Source organism: Triturus cristatus, chromosome 1_2 (genome assembly GCF_964204655.1).
Source record: "Triturus cristatus chromosome 1_2, aTriCri1.1, whole genome shotgun sequence".
Lineage (NCBI taxonomy): Eukaryota > Metazoa > Chordata > Amphibia > Caudata > Salamandridae > Triturus > Triturus cristatus.
The window spans coordinates 1132159523-1132181469 of record NC_140580.1 but is presented as its reverse complement, the minus strand read 5'-3'; the positions used below and the strand labels follow the sequence as shown (position 1 = coordinate 1132181469).

The 21947-nt window shown below is 39.6% G+C and overlaps 2 protein-coding genes across 4 annotated transcripts in view; one reads left to right on the top strand and one right to left on the bottom strand.

Moving 5' to 3' along the window:
- ANGPTL2 (angiopoietin like 2) overlaps positions 1 to 11575 on the top strand; it is a 103346-nt gene extending 91771 nt beyond the window's left edge. The window contains exons 3-5 of one of the 2 annotated variants that reach the window (XM_085613825.1): positions 820 to 1013; positions 2750 to 3020; positions 7604 to 11575. In XM_085613825.1, the coding sequence (XP_085469951.1) occupies positions 820 to 1013; positions 2750 to 3020; positions 7604 to 7803 (665 nt within the window). In that variant the 3' untranslated portion in view covers positions 7804 to 11575. Of the gene's footprint in view, positions 1 to 801; positions 1014 to 2749; positions 3021 to 7603 lie in introns of both variants that reach the window. The other variant, XM_085613824.1, reaches the window with a different exon arrangement.
- RALGPS1 (Ral GEF with PH domain and SH3 binding motif 1) overlaps positions 1 to 21947 on the bottom strand; it is a 1694135-nt gene that overhangs the window by 870979 nt on the left and 801209 nt on the right. The window lies entirely within an intron of this gene.

Sequence of the window (21947 nt, the reverse complement as noted above, 5' to 3'; positions counted from 1 at the left end):
AGCATTGTCTTATTTGAGTATCTTTTCCGATCTAACAGTCTCCTGTTCATAAATACCGACATCATAATTTCATGAGGTTTAACGTTATGATAATTATTACAATGAGGGGGCATTTTCCCATTAAGCTTCTGTTGTGTCTTCCCTATAAAGATGTTGGAGAGATGTGATGTATTTGATTTCAAGGAACCAAATGCATATTTATGACACAAATAGTTGATTAAAAAGACTAAGGTTTGTTTTTAGATCTGTAAATTACATGTATGTAGGTGCCTTTTAGTTCTTAGGTATTGGGCAAGGTCGCAGGTAAATTGATATTAAAAGTTAAGCGCTTCTTAGCACCGGTGACTGAGAGTTTGGGATCATTTTACAGCTGTTAAAAATGATATCAGTTAAGTTGCTACATCAGAACAATAGTGATAGTCTATATTATTGGTTCTCTAATGTCATAATGCTGCTTTTTACATTACTAATCTTGCCTTTCTTCAGACAAGCACTAGTGTGATATGTAAACAAAGAAGATTCATGCTTAGTCTGTAACTTGCTCTGTCCAATAGCCCTGCATATCCGTCCCAGGAGGACGGGAGACTTTTGTCAGATGCAGATGGGTAACAGGACAAATATAACACACACCTTAAATATATTCAAAAGGGATACTAACAAATGCTGCATTGATATGCAAATGCAAGATATATGCATTTTGTAAAACATACAATGAATATATGTAAGGAATGAAGCAAGTATGCATACAACATACCTTTGGTATTTTCAATATAGTACAATAACCAAAACTACTTGTTAAAGGAAATGATTCTATTTTAGGGCCATGGAGAGATTGCTTGCAAGCACTGGAAGATGGTCACGATACCAGCACCATCTACCTAGTAAAACCCGACAACGCAAATCGACTCATGCAAGTCTGGTGTGACCAAAGACATGATCCTGGAGGCTGGACGGTAATTCAAAGAAGACTGGATGGCTCAGTCAACTTTTTCAGGAACTGGGAGACGTATAAGGTAGGTGGAGTTTAATGTCTGATCTAATTCTCACTTCAGTTGCTCATCTAAAAATACTGATAATAAGGAATCATGCATGGGATGCAAATATATTGTCTGACTCATCCTCACCCATAAAAGTGGAAGGGATTTGATCTGTTCCTAACAAAAACGTCTGAGGCATGGTGCACATCTACTGAATCTATTTTGTGAAGTAGCTCAGAAGAAACCTGCTTGGTCTGACACGCACAGATGTACGTACACTGTCTATATTAAAGATGTGATCAACTGATCACCTAAACAACTAAATATAGCCACTTTAAAATATATCTTACGACTTATATAAAAATGTTGCAGGTACAAATATGACTTGAGTGGATAGACCCATTCACAAAACTTTCTGAATTGATGTGTAAAGGGAACTTCTTTTTTATGTTTAATGGAAATATCGTGGTTTGTCATGGTTTATTAACAAGGGAGGACCATGTCACATGTAACTGGGCAAAATATTCCAATACATGATTCAATTTTGGCAGCCCTGGGAAGAGAGATTCCAAGACAGATGCTAAAGCACTCTGTACATTATCAACTCAAAAAGTTTAGAACTACCAAAGAGACTAAGGATTTACTCTCTTTATTAAAAATTTCATTGCTCAATCTGTCCCCCAATGGAGTTTATAAGCACAATAATACAGGTAATGTCTATGTTTTCTCCAAGCTAAAGCAGTCACAGTAATATCACATTTGTATGGTTCATGGACCTACTCATTTACCACTGAATTATTGCTGTAAGTAATGCATCCGAACTGAAACCTATTATATGTATTTCTTTGGGATGTACAAAACAAATGCGGGCTTAGTAGTATATATAGGTGTGCAGCTTCGGTGATTTTAATCCCTAGCCGATATAGGCAGTCTGGCATATGAAGAATAGGTGGCCTTGCCAGGCTCACAATATTTAGTCAATGGTTCAGACTGATATTGGAATCTATGTGCCTTGCATCTAGACAACAACCATATCTAGTAGTAGTGGTAGATATCTGCACCAAGTATCAGTGGACAAAATGGTGTTATAACTCACTGGTGTAGTGTCAGATATATCAAAAGGACAACTTCAGGAAGACTTGGCAGCTGTTGAAGAAGGAATAAGCGATATTAAGACAATCTAACCTTAAACATGAAGTTTTACTTTAAGTATTTTGACTTGATTTAGCACCAGACTCAAAGTCCTGAAGGCAATATTTCTTCGGATGTTCATGATAAATGTTCCAATTTTGTTTTGCACATTGTTAAATTAATTTAATTGAATCCTATTGGGTATGCAAAGTATAATAATGCTTGCAACTTAAAGACGCATATTCTTTCATCTCAAGCATTTGCTGATAGCGCTGCAGCTGATGCAATTCTACGTTCAATAATTCTACATTCTCCATACAAAGGAGCACTTTGGTATCAAAGTCTGTAAACAGTTGAATGGTTAGATTGGTGGAGCCTACATTTCTTCCAAGTGGCTTCTGTAGAATTTGGCCTAAAGTTTGGACTTATTAAGTGCTATTGTTCTTGCTATTGTTAAGAGTAGTGTTGATAGTTGTAATGTTGTAATATTGTATTTAAAATAAGCTGTCTATCCATTGGATCACGTCCAAAATACTGCCCTAAAATAACCTGAAAGCGACTGACTTAGCTCTATCTTCAGTTAAAAAAAACATTAACATTTGAGAATTGATCATTTAAATTGTATTTTGTTCTTTTCACAGCAAGGCTTTGGCAACATTGATGGAGAGTACTGGCTCGGTCTAGAGAATATCTACTGGCTGACAAACCAAGGGAACTACAAGCTGCTGATCACCATGGAGGACTGGTCGGGCCGGAAGGTTTTTGCTGAATATGCAAGCTTCAGACTCGAGCCAGAAAGTGAATATTACAAACTGAGGGTTGGTCGCTACAATGGCAACGCTGGTGATTCCTTCACCTGGCACAACGGGAAGCAGTTCACTACACTGGATAGAGACCACGATGTGTACTCAGGTATACCAATATCATAACATTATTTCAAAATGCAAATTTAGACAAAACATCCCTAACACATGGAAAGCATGAACATGATACACTAAAAATATACAATTTGTTGTTTCCTAGATATTTTAATTAATATTAAACAGGATTTGTTTTCTTAATGTTATGTTTCTAAGATCCCATACTTTGAAAGAAGATAGGAATGAGCAATGGACATATTCCCTGTTTTGTAAAGTCTTAGTGAATCGTTTATTCTGTTGTCATCTTTACATATTTATTCAGGTCATTGGCCCACTTAAGATATCTTGACACTAATTAATGCATTCTTATATAGTGGCCCAAAACTGCTAATTATGGGGCCTATAAGCCACCACCCGACCGGCGGTTGCGATCCCCGCCGGACGGCCTTTTACCCCCCGCCACATTAGCATGGTGGGGGGTACCGCGGCGGACGGAAAGAGCGTCCGCCCCTTTTCTGCCGGTAGGCAATCGTCACGATTACCTACCAGGCTGAAAATGCCTACAATATGGTGATCCATATTATGATATGGGCGGTGTTATGCCTTTCCATGGCAGAGACTCCGCCATGGGAAGGCATGCGGGAATCGCTTCGGGGGCCTGTTGTGGCCCCCCGGGGAGTGCGGTGTGGGGGGCTGCATTTGGGGGGTACCCATGGTACCCCCGTACATTGGCATACACAAGGTGGCAGGCACCACGCGGTGCCTGTCACGTTGTGCATGCCAATACACAACATGCATTTTCTACATTGTGGTGGGTGCTGCTCACAGCACCGCCAGCCACAATGTTGACAATGCGGATGGCGGTCACATCCTAATTGGTGATGCGTGACCGGTCTCAGCACTGCTAGGGTGGCATCCTAATGGACCCCTAAATATGCTTGATTAATGTGAACATGCATAGCTATGAAAGATACGAAATGTTCAGGTTGGTGTCCTTCCTGTGCTCTCTTTATTCAAGGTAAGAGCTTATGGAGGGAACTGGGAGAATGTACTGTCAAGGCACTGGTGCTGCAGGTATCAACATTGGCCACTTATTTATCCTTAAAACAAAGTGGAATGAGGACTACATGAAGAAATGCTACTTTTGTTAGATTGATGCAGGATTTATGAGAGTAATTAAAAAATTGAAGGCGACAGCATTTGCCTATTATTCCGGTGCAAATTGAAGGCCACTATGATTTGTTGTGAAAGTTCATTACCATTTTCATTATTTCAATTAGTATGTAATCCATATCTAGCCCGAGACAGATCTCCACTGGGCAGGCGTTCAGCATCCAGTGACATAAAGTTCATTTGTAATAAGATACACACTTGTTTACTACCTTATGTTCTACAAAACCAAGCATGAGACACATTTTTGTGTGTAGTTGAAAGCATAATCTATCACAGCGGGTAAATGTATCTGTAGCTCTCTCTGAGTCAGGGTAACCATTAACTAAATGTCTTCCAGATATGTTTGGGATAACAAGTCTGTACTGGGTACATATTAAAAATGGCTCCTCTTTCCTAGTATTATATGACTAGTTTTTCTAGCATTATAAAACTAGTTTATTGTAAAAACAAAATAAGTTACTGATTGGTCTTCATTACTATACCCATCTTTCTACACCATTAAAAAATCCTGAAAGTGGCAAACCCAGCCTTTTAGCGAAAACATATAACTATCCCGAGAAACAAATTTACAACTGCTGTGCATGATCTACTAAATCCCACCTACTGACAGTCTCACCTGACAATGGGGCTAGCAAATGCCTGAGACACTGTTCCATCCTCAAAGTTTGTATCTTCAATTCAATTAAATTTTTATTTTTTGATTAATTAAAAACGTACAATATAGTGACTATAATTCCTATTGCAATAAGTATAAAAGTCTGGTTTAAAAATTAGTAAAAACATATATTAATAAATCCATCATCCTTATTGTTAAATATAACAGCACCTAATATTTCCGTGTTCAGTATACAAATTACATATTATATGCATCCTATATTACATCTTAAATTAATCTTGCTGGTCTAATTCCGTTCTTATTATTAATAAAAACTTTACAAAAGCTGACTTCAGTCTTATGTCATCTGAATGTAGACATCTTATCAGTTCTTTTCTACAGGTCCGTATTCCTCGGGAATTAAAATGCCACTTAAGTATACATTTTCTTTCGGCTTTAAGTGTTGGGCATATAAACAGCAAATGAATAATATTCTCTTCTTCCGTTTTGCATAAGCGACAAGGCATCAATTCCGTTGATCGAAGCCAAGGCATTACGTGACATAAGCCTGGGAAGACACCAAAATGAGCTTATATAAAACAAATGTTTTGCTTCAAAGACCACAGAGTTTCCAAATATGATTGGACTCTCACTTTTGTATACACATTCATCAATGACCATGCATGTGTTCCTTTTGCAAGAGAATCTTTATCAATATAAAGAGATAGATGTTTTGTCATTTTATTGATAGCTTTTTTAAATGAATCTGTAGTTATTGGCATATCCCTGATCATGTGCGCTTGAATTCCCTGTCAGACACCATCAATAAGAAAGAAAACCAATGCACTTTCCAGACAAACTTTACTACACAGTTTGTCCCATGTTGTTATACACAGTTGTAGAACACAATTATCAATTAAAATAATATTCCAAGAAAAAGGAGACTTTGAATATGTTTAGAATAAAACAACCAAGCACATGGAATTCTTTAAACAATGCTTACTGTATGTAGATATAAATATCAATTCGGTTTCGGCCTACAGAGGGGTCCCTCTAAATCAAATAAATAAACTAAAGACAAACTCACTAGAATTATTTAATTCTGTTGTTGTGGCATTTCCCTCATAATTATGGATTTGGCTCATTTTCCACATTAACCATCATCTGCTGAATAATTTGCAGATTTTACAAAAAAGTATATTTTTCGCCTAAATGGATCAAAAGTTACTAGAAATGTGGAGAAGTGTGTTGCCAGGCAGTGGAATGCCCTTCACAAAAGGTGACAAGCCACCTTTCAATTGCCAATCGCTGTATTTGAGTGTTAAACTGCTACTGCTGCTACTGCGGTACTTTTGCCCACACAAAATACAGTAAAATAAAGGGGCAATAATGTCACCAAATTTGCCACATTACACCACATAATTTGCCCTTTGTTGTTGCATAATTTAGTCAACTATGCCGCATAATGTGGTCCCTCCCTGTTGCATAATTTCAGTGGCCCTGACTATAGGTGATATAGAGCAGAAAAGCAGTAATAGTTCTGAACAAAAGATCTGGGACACAAGGGAGTAATTTTTGATCTGATCAGTAGCTCTACAGTGATGCAATTAATTACTCCATCAATGTGTGCCTTCTTCACAATTTAGCAGATTTAAAATTATGCCTCTTACAGAAATTCATTGCCAGCTAGTTTGTTTCAGCTAAAATATTTTAAAACATTGAATTTTAGTTTAGAAACAAACAAGAAGACAGAGAGTTAAAAACGTGTATTAACTGTGAATGCGTCAAGATCCCAGAACAAAACCAAACATAAGCAAAATATTTGACTACATACAGTGTCAGAGATAAAAGCTAGGACAGTAATAAAAATATTAGGGGCACCAAAAGAAGGTCATCTCAGGGTTGTTGCCTGGGCCTTCCCTCTGTGGTTTTGCCCTTTTCCCAATTCCAATTTGTATGAGTGCAAGCATATATGGAAGTATATCTGTAATGTTCCTTGAAATATTATGGATAAAAGGCAATATGTTAACGAATTAGGGAAAATATTAGGTACTTAGTAAAATTGTTACCATATGAAACTGTAAGGATTGAGCATGTCTAGACGTTATCAATAAAAAATCTAGAGGAATGGCATGCTTCAAAGAAAACACAATGTAAGTGAAGTTTAGAATTAAACGTTTCTTCCTTCTTTTACTTTGTTGAATTACTCTTGCTGTAAGATATTTATCTGTTTGTTTGCTTCTTTCAGTCAATGCATTATTTTGTTTGTTGCTAATTAAGTAAGAAATCTGAAAGACATGAGATAAAATGTTGTTTACTGGGGGTAAGAAGTAATATGAAGAATCATTCTAGTTGTATTTTTTAAATAAGCCTTTTGGGTTTTAGAAATATAGATTAAAATACTTGCATTTATATTAATATTAATTAATATTAATATACCTTAGGGCTACTACATATTCTCTAAACATATGCCTTGTTATATAAAGACATAACAATTGGGCGGTGTAGGCAGCCACCATTTAATGACGTGTGGCGATGTCAGGATGCACTTCAAGTTGCACGAGCCTACTACGAACTCTTTCTAATTTAGGACCCAAATGACAGTTCTGAGTCACAAAGGCACAATTGATTTTTAAGGCCTCCTTTTAATATGCCTATTACCTCATCTTGCAATGGCCAGGTGCCAAATCCCTTGGGAGAATAGGAGAAGCCGGGGAAGCATGGCATAGGACATCTAAAACATACTACATCTAAAATATATATGTTTAAGTACTTACAACGTACTTGTTAACTTTCTCTCTGTATTCAGGATAGGATAGGACATGTTGTCATAACCAAGTGACCAAATACTCTTTATTTACCAATAGGAAACTGCGCTCACTACCAGAAAGGTGGATGGTGGTACAACGCTTGCGCTCACTCAAACCTTAATGGTGTCTGGTACCGTGGAGGACACTACCGCAGCAGATATCAGGATGGAGTGTACTGGGCTGAGTTCCGTGGGGGTTCCTACTCATTAAAGAAAGTGGTGATGATGATACGACCAAACCCAAACACTTTCCACTGAACATTCACTCTGCCTTCCAAGATAAAGTCCAGAAAACACCTTCTTCCAGCAGTGTGAAGACTACCATAGAACCACGTTTCTACAACAGCAAAGAATGTAATATGTTGTACAATAATTGTTAATAACTGAAGACTTGTTCTGTATATTCTACAAACCATTCCTGCAAAGAAACAAAATACATACCTTGCCATAATAAGTCAGGAATATGCTATTTTTGTACTAAAAACGTGATTACAGTATTTTTGTATGTCATCAATTAAACTGTATTGATGAAGTTTGTCTAAACCATGCTACAAGGAGCACTACAAAGACAAAGATACACACATATTACATTTAGTTTACTTTTTATACTCTTGATTGCTTCAAATTGAATACAGTGCTAGGTGAAGTAGACCATTGACACAGGAAGTAAAATCCAATGATGACACGTAGAAATAGCAGTTAGTATGATATATGTTAATTGTGTCTTTAAATTACTAAAGTAGAACACAATACTTAAAATTAGATGATGTGCCTACTCAATGAAAAGTGACAGAACATCAGAATGCACCTGGATTTAGAAGGCAAGTAGATTTTGATAATGCTCCACAAAACATGATTTGGGCAGTATAAAATGCCTGGATAATGAGATAGCATACCAAATCCATTTTCGTATCTACTGAAATACCTCTAATTAGTGTGCCTAAGTTCAGACACTTAGCAGAATTACTCCACAAACCAGCCCCTATTTTTTTACTGAATTTTCTGAAGTACTGTATCTGCATTGTAATGCTGTAATACAATTGGCGAATAGCAGTTAGTGGTTTCAAAGAAGAAAAGCATATCCTCCTCTATTTTTGTACACAGTTTTTGGATTAGGTGCAGAGCTAATTTATGGAAAGGTGATCAACACAACTCAGCGTGTTCATCAATGAAAGGTCACCCGATCCCTTGGGAAAAGTTATTGAAATTGAAAATAACTGCTTTTAATATGATAAAATTGTGTGTTTTTGTATATCATCTAGAGGTATACTGTATGGTTTGGCACTCTATGTCTTTAGCTGAGATATGGACTATGCTTTCTGACAAAGTATTTTAGAACAGCTTTCTCTCAAAAAGGCATGTAGTGCTGCAGCTTCCCACCAGAAATCACAAATTCACTATGGGTGGAGGTATTAGTGAACACTATAAGAATTGGAAAGAATCATATAATAAAAACAGTACCTATAACGTATAGAAAAAACACTTTCTCTAGGTGAAAAGTTGAGTGTGAAATGTATAAGTGATGAAACCAACTAAATAGAAGTCGTAAGAAATATGTAAATAGTTATCATCACTCTGCATGCACATCTCACATACATAAATGTATCTACGTCATCTCAGACACTGTAAGAGGTTTCCCAGTGATGAGTGTAGCACATACAGAGTTGCCATTCCTGCCTGGATGTGCGCACATATTCTGGGGTAAGGCCGGGACAGGATTACTAAAGCAATTCCAGTGACAGCTCAAGGATTGGGAATTACCAGAGACAGGGCAAAGGCAATTTAAATGCCTAACCCCCTTGTTCTTTATTTTTTAAATACTGTTACTGGCCTCATTTTCCCTGCTTTCCACTGGACAAAGGAAATCTTTAGTGGAAACACAGCGAAAATGTTAAGAAATCAGAGCTTACAATTCATAAATCTTTAATTGTTTTTTTGCACAGGTTCGTCATTACCTGCTGAGGTGTCATTCATAAAAATTACTATTGATAAAAGAATGAAAAAGGATACCCTCTTTTGCAGGCAAATGATGGGTACCAATGTTTAAAGTATTTAATTTACTAAGAAAATACATGAGGTGTGCCAGTTAAAAAAATTAACCTATCTAAACAAAAAATAATTAACATTGGACATTTTACAGTACTCGAAAGTGAACATTACGTGCTTATAATAAAACATGTCTAACCCTAATTGGGACTAAACTAACCAAATGTTGAGAGACCGAGCAGCAGCATGATCTTAATTACACAAACTTCTGTCTTACATCTCAGTTTATCTCTAAGTTGATAGTTATTTGTGTCAGCAGTTCATAATTTAAGATTTTATTATTGTTGTTACATTAGTAAGGTTACAAGTATGCTAAACGTTTTTTTCAAAACATCTCTGTTTATTACAAATATTCCTGTCAAGGGTCTACTGTGGAGTGTATTATATTTCAATAGAACAATTGAAAGAAAACAGGATGAGAATAATAATATTGTTTTATTTAGAACTACTTTATTTGACATGCTGCTTTTAAAAGTTCTAGCTCTTTAATCCATCCCTTAGAAGCAAATTTAATTCACAGTATCCAAGTTTGGTTTATTATGTGATAAAACATCAAAATGAGCAATGTTCGAGAATGAAATTCTTCTTCTATCCATAAATGCTAATGTTATGCTTTGATGTACTGTGAAATGTTGCAAAAAAAGGATGAAATGAAAATCTGCAGAGGAACACATGCAAATAACTGTGGGCAGCCCCACCTAGGTAGATGAGTTTTTTTTATTTTTTATGTTTATCAGTATGTTTCCATATACATACTTTATTACCTCATGCTGACATTACAAGTGTATAATATGCATTAAACTGATAATGTCTAATGTAGCATGTGTTATATGTACAGATTTGCCTGTGTATGCTATCAGATCATCTGTGTAATAATACAAATTGGTAATAACACTTATTACATCGTTGTAACTTATGTACTGTAGATTTCCTGCCGGTCCTTAAAACACTAAACTAAAGGATAACTGATTATCTAGGCATATTTGAAAAGGGATGCAAGTATGTTTATCTCGAGGTTCTTAAGTGCTTCCAGCAATAACATCTCCTTAGCAAGCAGGAACCCAGTTTGAATTTGTTCAAAGATTTACCCACTTGTGTGTAAAAGACACTTTGCATCAAAAATGAAGGAATGCCCTCCAAATGATCATTAATGCTGGAAAGGATATCTTAAATGCAGTTTTAAAAAAATTAGTAAAAGGTATATGTACATCATTGTAATCTTTATTATAATGTTAATATTATATTTCAAAACACATTTTCATGAATCGACTTCAATGGTAGTGCTAGTCTGAGCGAATCTTTTTACCTTCAAAATATGATCTTATGAAAACGTGTACATATAATAGGAAACACAACATAGATCTATCTGTATCTGATTCAGTTATGAATAATCGTAATTTGAATTTGAAAAACAGATTTCCTAAGATAATTAATTAGCTACCGAGATTTATGCCTACTGCTACCCAATGAATTTGGCTAACCACTGACATGTGAAAATGTGCTTGTTGAAGTGTTCCATATTTTCAAAGAACTATTCCAAAAATACCTAGCTGTGTGCCCATGCAGTTTAGAGTTTCACAGCACATATATATTATAAAAGAGCTGAAGGACATACTGCCACATTAAATGAAATCAACTAAATGGCTTTTGATATTCTTGACTCTGGTTGTTAAAAAGAAAAACCTGAGTCTCATTATCTCCATGGGATTATGACATTGATGAAAACTGGAATATGTCCCAAAACAATAGTATCATTCGTTCACTTTATGAAGGGATTTAGACATTGACACCATTCTACAAACAAGATTTATACCCTGATATTGTCTGAGGTATGATCGCTGTATTAAAGTCTGTTTTATTAGGCATGTTCCCATTTTGTATTATTTTGCTGTGTGCATGTTGCACTTTATACATATTGAGGATTTTTTTCATAGGCTCAGCTCTATTATTTTCTCAATAAAGGATGATTTAAAGTGTATAAAAATTCTTGATGTGGTTATGTGCTATTTTCATATCTTCAAGACAGTATAAAACTATCTTTGTATTGGTTCCTAATTCAGGTATTTGTCACAGCGACCTAAAGACCAAGACATTACTTTAAATACAAAAACAAAATGGCCAAAGAAACAAACAATTAAAGGTTGTGAAGTTTAACTGAAGCTATTTTCAATTGTGATACTGTGGAGGCTCCTTGGCGTCCAATACGTGCTTTGGACACTTGAAGGAAGTCGGGGCCAAACAACCAAGGCTGGTAAACCCTCTGGTGCTGGCATTGGTGAGATATTCTTTTGACCCCACCCCTCAACTCAAGCTGCAAAAAAAGAGCTCCCTTGTGCATGGATGTAATGGAAACTGAAGCTCAAGGAACCTGAAGTGAAAGATCTGGCTGCTTTAAGTTTGACTGGGTGCACAGCTCAGTCTACCTGAACACTGAAGGGGACCTTTGAAAATGCTCCAATTTCGGAAAGTATGTTTTCATCTCTTTTAGGGGGATAAACACAGGAGCGGTGATCACCAAGCAGGGACTGACTTACTAGACTACCAGGTAATTTGCTAGGCATAGTAGACTGCACCCCCCAGCTCATGGCATAGTTATCCTAACGACCAAGGACACTGTCTGTCTTTTGCCCCTGGGGGGTGATTCAGGACTTCATCCTACTGTGCCTACCATGGGGGGAGGAAACCAACTAGACACAAGAGAGGGGTTTGGGATCAGCCTGTCTTGGCATCACACCCCGCTCTGAGCATCAGTCTTTCTGTCATCAAGGGCAGTAGATTGATGGGTTTACCATTTCCGCCTGCATATGTCAGAGGAACAGAAAGCTCAATATACACGGAGGGCTAATATCTAAAAATTGAATTGGGTAGGGCCCTGACCTGGCTTGATAGTCTTTGTCTCCCTGGGGGTGGGCAAATTGAGGGATACAACTCCCAATCTACCTGCCTCGTGAGGTTCAAAAGTTCACTAGACACCAGGAATTTCTTTTACGTGTCAATGTGGGGCGGAGCTGGCTTGTCCAGGAATGGGGCTACACCCCCATGCCTGAGTAATAGATACACTTTCTGCACCCCATGGGGAGACAGAATGGGAGTTTTACTCCGATATCCCACTTTCATTTCATTTTCTGTGAGGGATAGTCCAAAAATGTGGGCATGGGGTTGTCTGGAACTTGGGAAAACCTATCAATCCTGGGAATGTTTGATAACCATGGGCCCATCGAAATCCAAAGAGGTGCACCTTGTGTAGATAGATGAGTATTCTTCTACTCTTGTAAATATCACAACTATTAAAAGCACCCAATTTTCTTTCTTTTTTCATGGGATGATGTCTGCGGTATTCAGCCTCAACATCTACCAGCACACATGGAAAAGTTCCTTCTCCCAAAACTAGATATATATATATATTTTAGGGCCCAAGGCTTTGCGAGGAAGGTACTGGGGATTGGCTGCCCAACCATGCACAGTGGGATTTGGACACCCGCAAATGTAAGATATGGTAATAAGATCTTTCCTGTTAAAAAAAAAATACAACCGAAAGTCACTGAGAAAAACAAAGTTTTAATGTGAAGTTCTAATTAGGAACTGTAATAATATCTAACTTTACATTAAAAATAACACTAGAAATTCACCGAAAAAAACATAGGTTAAAGTGACATTATAGTTACATGAAAATTTCAGTCATAACGTCACATTATAAATGCAAAAATACCCCGAAATTTACCAGTTAGTTTACTGAGCTAACTAAAACTTGCACTCCCGCCATACCCTGTTTAGCATAATACAGAATTTCAGATATGAAATTAAGTACTAAGGGCCTGCTTGCAATCTTGGCGGCTGGAATACTCAATCTCACACGTGTCGGATATCCGGTCCGCCATGTTACAATTATACGGCAGACTGGATATCTGTCACGTTTGTGACGGAGTATCCCATATGCCAAGATCGTAATCAGGCCCTAAATAGTGCAGAATCATGTAAACCATAAATTACCATACACACAGACAGGCTGCTTGAGGTGTATCAAGGACCTCCAATGCACAGCTTTGGCCCTGTACCGTGAACTTTGTTCTTGTGGGCAGAGAAATACACATTTGTTTTTTTATGTGCGTTTACCTGCCCGCAAGTGAGCAGGCATGGAAACAAAAGTCTGCTCCTACCCAGTGGAAGCATTTTAAAAATACTCCAGCCAGGTAGAAGCAGACATATTTCCTTGCCCGCGCTCTTGAGGAAAAGGGAAACTACAGTGTACCACGTGTGGACTACCTAGGACACTATAAGTGAGCGGCCCTGGGGTGCTGGGGTCTGCTGGAACTTTACAGGCTTGAGGAGAGGGGGCCATATGGCGCCCTCCTCTTTAATTTAAAATTGGCCCAGGGATGTGGTCCCTGAGACCTATTCAGGATCAGGAAGGGGCGACTCACACCCCATCCCCTTTTTAAATGAATTTGACATGGGGATGGGGTCCATGAGGCCTTTTGAGGCTCGGGGAGCAGGGATGGGCGCCCCCCTCCCCTTGCTATTCATGTCAGCCCGGGGTCTCACAGAGGCTCTGGGGGTGGGGGCATGCGCCCCACTCCAATATATAATGTTTCGTGCTGGCCTCCCCCCCTCCCGAGCCTTGCCCACCCCATGAGAGGTTTATTTGTACTTGCGCTGAGTTTTTTTGTTGTTTTAGTTTTGCAGCAGCTTTGTGGATCCTCCATGTATTCAATTGAAAATGTCAATAAAAAACATTTAATTATATAGCAGTGGCCACTTGGTAGTTATAGTTAGGAGTGTGTTTCCATAGAAATTGGCTTTTTTGTGATGGAAAGGGAGGGTCCCAAAATGCATTTCCCCATGTTAATTCCTACAGGGATTTTGAACATGACTACAGCCTGAACTGCTAGACGGAATTGCACCAAATTTGCCTCTTCGTCTAGAAAGCGTGCTTTTTGTGATTTTGCGTAAATCCGTTCAGTAGTTTTAGATAAATTTGTGTATCGATGGACGTGGATCCTCTGCAGATTCGTGGCTCTACGCGCCAACAACTACGCTGTGATTGGCTGGCCGCAACCTGAGAAAAAAGTTGCAGCCACCATTTTGTTTATCGGGATTCAGTTCCCAGTGGGAAAAATCAGATGACTAACTATAACGTCCCTCTAACCTTTGTTTTTTTTTAAGTGAATATATATATGTATACATTGTGCTATGGCCGCCTACAATGTATCAAGTAGAAGCCATGCTACAATTGTCAGAAACATTGTACTATCAAAAGATACATAGGAAAGAGGTCTCAGTTCTCAATACAAAGTATCAGTAGAACTATCTCAATGGAAATCTTCAGGGCTTTTAACTCAGGCAAAATGTCTATATTTAAGATCGGATTCACATATGGTACCCATTTTCCACCTAATACCCAAAATACATAAAAAATCAGTAAACCATTCTCCTATAATTTCAGCTATTGGGAGCCTTTTTGAAAATATCTCTAAATACATAGACTATTTTCAGCAAGATTCAGTGGAAAACCTTTCCTTGTATATTCAGGACCCTGGGGACTTTCGGAAGAAATTTTATGACATCAATTGGGAAGAGGACTACATCTTATTTACCTTAGATGTCTCTTCATTATATACTAGCGTCTCCCACACTGATGGGATTAAAGCAGTGGAATATTTTTTAAGTTCAAGGCCACTGTCACTGCTTAAACACCCTAGGATGCCTGTAGACATGATACATTGGAGTCTCCACAACAACATATTTTGTTTCGGTCCAGATATGTATCGGCAGCTAAGAGGGACAGCCATAGGCACCTCCTTAGCCCCCAGTTATGCTAATTTGCATATGGGCTGGTGGGAGGAGCAGGTGCTGGTGGAAATCTTTGCCCTGAACATGAGAGACAATGTAATTCTATGGTCACGCTTTATAGATGACCTTTTCATGATCTGGCGTGGTTATATAGAATCTGCAGAGGATTTTGTCAAACAGCTTTATGTGAATCAACTTAATCTACACAGTATGAATGAAGTGAATTTCTGGATCTGAAAGTGTATGTCATGGTGGAGGGTTTGCACACCAAGACATTTTGAAAGAACACAGCTGGCAGCATGGTGTTGCAGGCATGTAGTTTGCATCCCAGCAGGCTAAAATACAGTATCCCATATGCAGAAAATCTATGTATGCATAGGAATTGTAGTGATATAGATCAACTTAAGTTTGCACAAAAACAATTGAAAGATAGATTTGCCACTCAAGGATACAGTCAGCAAGACTTAGAAGGGGATCTACAGAAAGCCAACAGTAAGTCCAGGGAACAGCTGCTTTTTGCAGATACTAATAGCATGAGAAGACAGCAGCCAAATGAGGTTTGTTTCATCACTGGATGCAGTGCGCAACATCAGAAGATTTGAGGTATTTTCCAAAGGCTTTGGCATTTCTCATGCTATGACATGGTCAAAGGTTCAAAAATACATATCAGAACCCGCATAGCTTTTTGAAGGGCAAGGCCTATGAGAGACGATCTGGTAGTCAGCAGCCCAGAAGTACAACAGCAGAGGACATGGTTAGGTGGAAATGGAAGTTTTAAGAAATGCCATGAATGCAAGGCTTGGAAATATGGGGCCAATACCACAGATGTAATGCTGCCCTTCTCACATAAGATGTGGAATATAAGAAAGCCACTCAATTGTAAGAGTGAGTTTATTGTGTATGCATTGAAATGTACTTGCCTGAAACATCTATATTGGTTGCACGATCTTGAGAGCACACCAATGTATTTTACATCATAACAGAGCGATCAAAAACAGGGATCAAACTTATCCAGTGGCCAGAAACTTTCAGGCAGTACACTCCAGTACTATAGAAGAGTTGAGTTATTTTGTATTAGATCAAGTACAAGCCAGACTGAGAGGGGGTAAAGGAGAGAAGTACCTGAGACAACTTGAATACAAATATATATTGAGATTCAACAGAAAAACACCTGAGGGGCTGAATACGGAAGAGGAGTTGTATGTTCATATCTAAGAGAGAAACTGCACTGTTTTCATAATCATTGGTCAATTGGTAAATGTTAGAGTAGGGCCATCCATTTGTTGTAATGTGTATCCACACATGTTTTAAATAATATATATATATTATATATAGAGACAGGACCGTTGAAAATCACTGCAATAAAAGAATCTGGCACCAGCTATATAGTGTGTCCGTGTTCCTGTTTGATCGCACTTGGGAGTTACGCTTTGGATATATCAGCGCTATTTGATCAAGGCCGCATGTCTGGCAGCCGAAATGCGTCATTTGGACACTTGATGCTTGAATAAATTATCATTTAACTCTCAACTTTGCCTTAGGAGCCTGTTTTTCTGGTGTTGCGCTTTTCTTTGGATGGTGGTTACCCTGGGATCCTGCTGTGGAATATATATATATGTTCATCATCATAAATCTAGTTCTGTCCTCCGACCATAAACGTGCAAATGCAAAGCAGTTCGTACATAGAGTTGAGTCACACAGAGTACATTAATATTGTAGTAAAAGGTATCATTCGGTCCTTGGACAAAATTCATTAGGAAGACAAAATAGATATAAATGAGCCTAAGAATCTAAGACAATAAAATCCCTGCCCATTCGAAAGGAGGTGGAATGGCCCGCTATGTTGCCTTAGTGATAAAGTAGCGCTATGGTCAGGAGTAGGTCAAAACTATCAATAAAACATGGACCAACACACATTAAAAATAATATATAAACATCTAAAAACGAGACACAATAACAAATGCAGCAATCACATACTTCCAACCAAGACCTTCTGATTGCCCGCATGTTTCCCAGAAACTTTGCAACTGAGCAGGCGATAGTCTGATCTTAAAATACGAAGAGCTTCACTATGACAGCCCGTGCCCAGCTTTTTGCAGATTGGTTTGAGCCATTTGCTCTCGGATGCAAGTACATTAGGCAGGCAAAACATATATGGGCAATGGTCTCTGTAGCAAGGACACAACCTGGGCAGAATTGAGAAGAAGTGAAGGGCTGGTGCCAGTAAGCAGTAAAGAAGTTCAGTGGGAGCGAACTGAACCTGAATTGCACATAGAGTTTCCTGTTCTGGGGGGTCGTGATAATCTCTAGATATTGTTCGTATGAGCTGGACAGTTTAAAATCCATAAACTCTATGGTTAAGCAACCCCAAGAAGTATAGGTAAGTGAAGCCTGTGCGACCCAGTCCCAGTACTGTTTCTTTACCCAATCTTTACTGGGGAGCAATGCTGGGTCCTTGACATCCAAATAGCCTCCTAATCCTATTGCAGTAAGCAAGGATTTCACCTTGCAGATCCAACCTATCTTCTTAAGGTGGTCGAGTGCGCTCACTTCGGGATGGGCAGTAGCATACGGGAGCAACTCCCTGCGAAGTAATGTCCCTTGAAGTAGTGCTTCTGATATAACAATGTCATACCAAACTGGACTTTACAATAATGACTCGCAGACTCTGTAGGAGTGAGACACGTGGTGAGGATTTGCGTGCATAGCCCTAGAGTGCAGTGTGCCAACTGATGTGTTTAATGCTTTACAAGCAAGGTATTAAAAATATGGCTCATCTCCAAGTTTGTTTCTTCTTTGGATAGTAATTAGAAGTTTTAAAGCAAGTAACTGCAGCTTTCAAGTGGGTGCAGCCAAGAAAAAAGGCAAATTAAAACAAGGAATCGTTACAGAATTTGGGCAAAGTGCAATAACAAAATTTATTGGAGCACGTTCAGAACATTTTCGAGCTTAACACACCAGCGTGCCTGGAACAGAGAGATGCACACGACCCTCTGCAAGCCAGTCTGCACAGTGGGAGAGGACTCTCTTTCCCAGGACCCTAAAGAGCCTTTCAAAGCCCACAAAAGGCCTCATTTGTGTATAGACGGTGGTGTCCTGCCTGTGTATTACTTAACGTGCTACAGTAAATCACCGGATCTACGTAGTCAAACTGTGGTACAGGAATTTCTGGACTCTTTGTGAATGTATGGAGACCCATATCGGTTGCATATAAGAACTCATATTATACCCTTCCTCCGCGATGAACGGCTGACGTGGTCCCACCCACCCATGCCGTTGTGCTTCCTGTTTTCTCCGTAACCACGCCCTCGTGAACGGAGCGCCGCAACTGCTGCTCCCTCGCTGGTTGCCGAGCTGGGTCCGGGAATCTGCGGGGCTAAGCGGAAACCAAGCGGGAACCCTTCGGAGAGTCTCTGTGTTGGCCTCCGAGCGCTGTGCTTTACAAGTCTGCTCTCCCCTGCCCTGCCCTCTGTTTCTTTAACAAGTGGAGCGGAGCAAGGGAATTATTGAAGTGCTGCTGCGGAGGTCAGCTGCCGGGGGGGCCTGGGGCACTGGTTGCTGGATGCTGGACGTTGTCTCTAAAGCTTGTTGGAGCCTGCAAGGGGTGAAGGGGTAAAAGCAAAGCTGTAGGTCCCTTTTCGGTGCCTGCCCTGCCAGCTGGAATACGGAGTGATTAACCCCGCTGCACTTATAGCGGTGAACAACTGGAAGCTGGGGGGGCGTTGGCTGCCGTACGCTTGTCTACTGGTTCTGCTTGTGAGGTAAGGCGCGCTGGGGTTTACCCAGCTCGCTTGCTATTCCGCGCCTCTCTTGCGGTCCCTCTTCGGTGCATGTACTATAAATCGGATGGTGATTGCTTTGAAAAGACTGTGAAAAACTGTGAAGGGGCAAAGCTGACTCTCCCTCCTTATATCCCACGACCCCATGATTCCTTGATCCTTGCTCCGCGCTCAGTAGCGACCTGAAAAGTGAAAACTCTTTAGAGAAATATTCAGGCCATTTAAAAGCGTGGTTAAAAGATACATTCCAGATGGCGACAAGAGTGAGGGGTAAACAGCTCAAGCTAGAGCTGGGAAAGGAGGTTAAGCTCTCGACCCTGATCAGATCTCCATCAACAACAAAGGGAGAGAAAAAAAATAAAAGGAAAAATCATCAAAAAGAAGTCCCAAAACAGAAGACGCTGGAGTCCACTGACTTATATAGAACAAATAAGTATAGTGTGCTAAGGAAACAGACTGAGAATGATGATAATGAGGAAAATGATCAAGAGGAGGGCGGTGAAGACGAAGAGGTAGAGGTAGAGACCTTGACTCTATCTGAGCTATCTGCAGAACTGAGCTTGCTTGCTGTTGGCGACAAAGAAGAGGATGAAGAGGATGATGTGAAAGACAAGGGGTCAAGAATGATCAAGAGGGGTAAAAACATGGAAAAAACCGACAAAACGGACATGGCTGCTAGTATGTCCCATACTGCTAGCCATGAGAGTTGCTCTACTCCGAAACAATACCCTCTCTTTTCAAAACCCCTTCTTCAGCAGGGACAGTCTTCAAGTACTCCTACGTACAGAGGGTTAAAGCAGGGGAGTGCAGGTGTCACCTTAGAGCATGAAGTCTTTAACACTGAAGGTCAAGTAAGCAGCCCCACAATCCAGAAGACACCGACTGGGCTAGAAGATGTTGCATTACCCTCACCAACGGTCTCAACTGTGATCTCCTCCAACACTTCCCTTTCCCTCCATCCTCTACTGCCACCAGCTACAAGCCCAAGCCCAAACTCAGGCCCAAGCAGCAAGCAAACCACGATAGCTCCAAGTCAAGCCCTAAACCTAGAAGCCCCCCCGTTACTCCAAGACAACGGCTTGCTTCCCCTCCTGAGTGCCGCAAAAGCAAGCACGATGGAAGATATCCTAGTTACTATCCTCCAGGAACTAAGAGACTTTAAATCCTCTCAGGCTCAGGAAATTTCACTCTTACATAGCAGGCTTACGAAGATGGAGGAGTGCCTTGGCAACATTCCTTTGAGGGTCTCTGAAGCTGAAGTTCGGATATCTTCACTAGAGGACTCTTTAACTACGATTCAGAAAAATCTTGCGGAGGCCAATAGAGAGAAATCCCACTTAGAGGAAAAACTTCAGGATCTGGAGAATTTCAATAGGAGATCTAATCTACGACTCGTAGGCATACCAGAGGGCCTTGAAGATAAGGACGTAGTCAGGTGGTCAGACTCTCTATTGAAAAAAGCTATCCCTGAGCTGCAAGGTGATTTGACTATCACAAGGGCGCACAGAGTCCCGGCTCATAAACCTAATAACTTGAAATACCCCCGTACAATTCTGCTTACTTTTTCAGACTTTAGGGTAAAAGAAAAAATTTTACATACCGCATTTGCTAAAAGAATTTTTAATGTGGAGGGGGTGAACAATTTTCGAATTTTTGGTGATATGTCGGCAGCATCTGCCCACAGACGCAGGGACTTTGTGAAGCTAATCGACTCCTTTAAGAGCAAGGGAGCCCAAGCCATGATAGTGCAGCAATCGAAACTTAAAGTCTTGGCTAAAGGAAAATTCTTTATATTCTCGGTCCTACACGAAGCCCAAACATTTCTCGACAGCCTCGGGGGGTAATTAAATCAGTTGCTGATTCTCGCTGAAGTTAATATTAGCCTGGGCGGTCATTTGATGGAAACAGGAAGCACACACAAGGATGCAATGAGATGGCATCCAAAAAGAAGATACAACTGAGAAGGACGGAAGTGGGACACTGGGGTCTCCGTCCACTCAAGGGGGGAGGGAGGGGGGGGGTGGATGGGGGGTGAAGGGGGGTGTCGCAAGGGGGGAAAAAAGAGAGTTCAAAGGCAATATGTTTCTTCACATTTTAATGATTTTTTTTTTCCGCACAAATAATATTTTGCACTCGTCAATTCTGTCCATATGGGTCGTTTTAAGATGACAAGACCCTACAAGTATATCTGCCTATTTTCCACTAGGGGGGGCTTAAAACCTCCAAGCCCGCGCTGCTTTTTGCACTATTTTGCTGCTCATCTGCTATGTTGCACTAGGGGGGGCTTGAAATTTTCAAGCCCGTGCTGCTATTTGGACTATTTTGCTGCTCACATGCATATTTGCACAGACAAAGGTACCCTTTTTTTTTTTCTCTATGATATTATATGACTATACGGTCTATTTTCTAGATAAGATAAGATTTTATAATGTCTTGTATAATGAATGGTATGTTTCTTCATATAACATCACCTTACACTCTTGCTGCTTATTTGCATATTTGCACATTGAAACTTAGATTCTGCATGTATTGTTTTTTACTGTTATATATATATATCATTTTTTTGTTTCATATGTTGCTGCTGTTGTATGTCCATTTGCACATTTGTCCATTTGCACATTTGCCCATTTGCACACTTGCACTTTAGACGAGGGTTACGTCCTATATTTTGAACAACAAATAACATGGTGAAATTTATCTCTTTAAATGTTAATGGCCTAAATAACGTTCGTAAAAGGAACGCTATTGAGTGCTGGTTGAAAAACCTTATACCAGACGTTATCTACT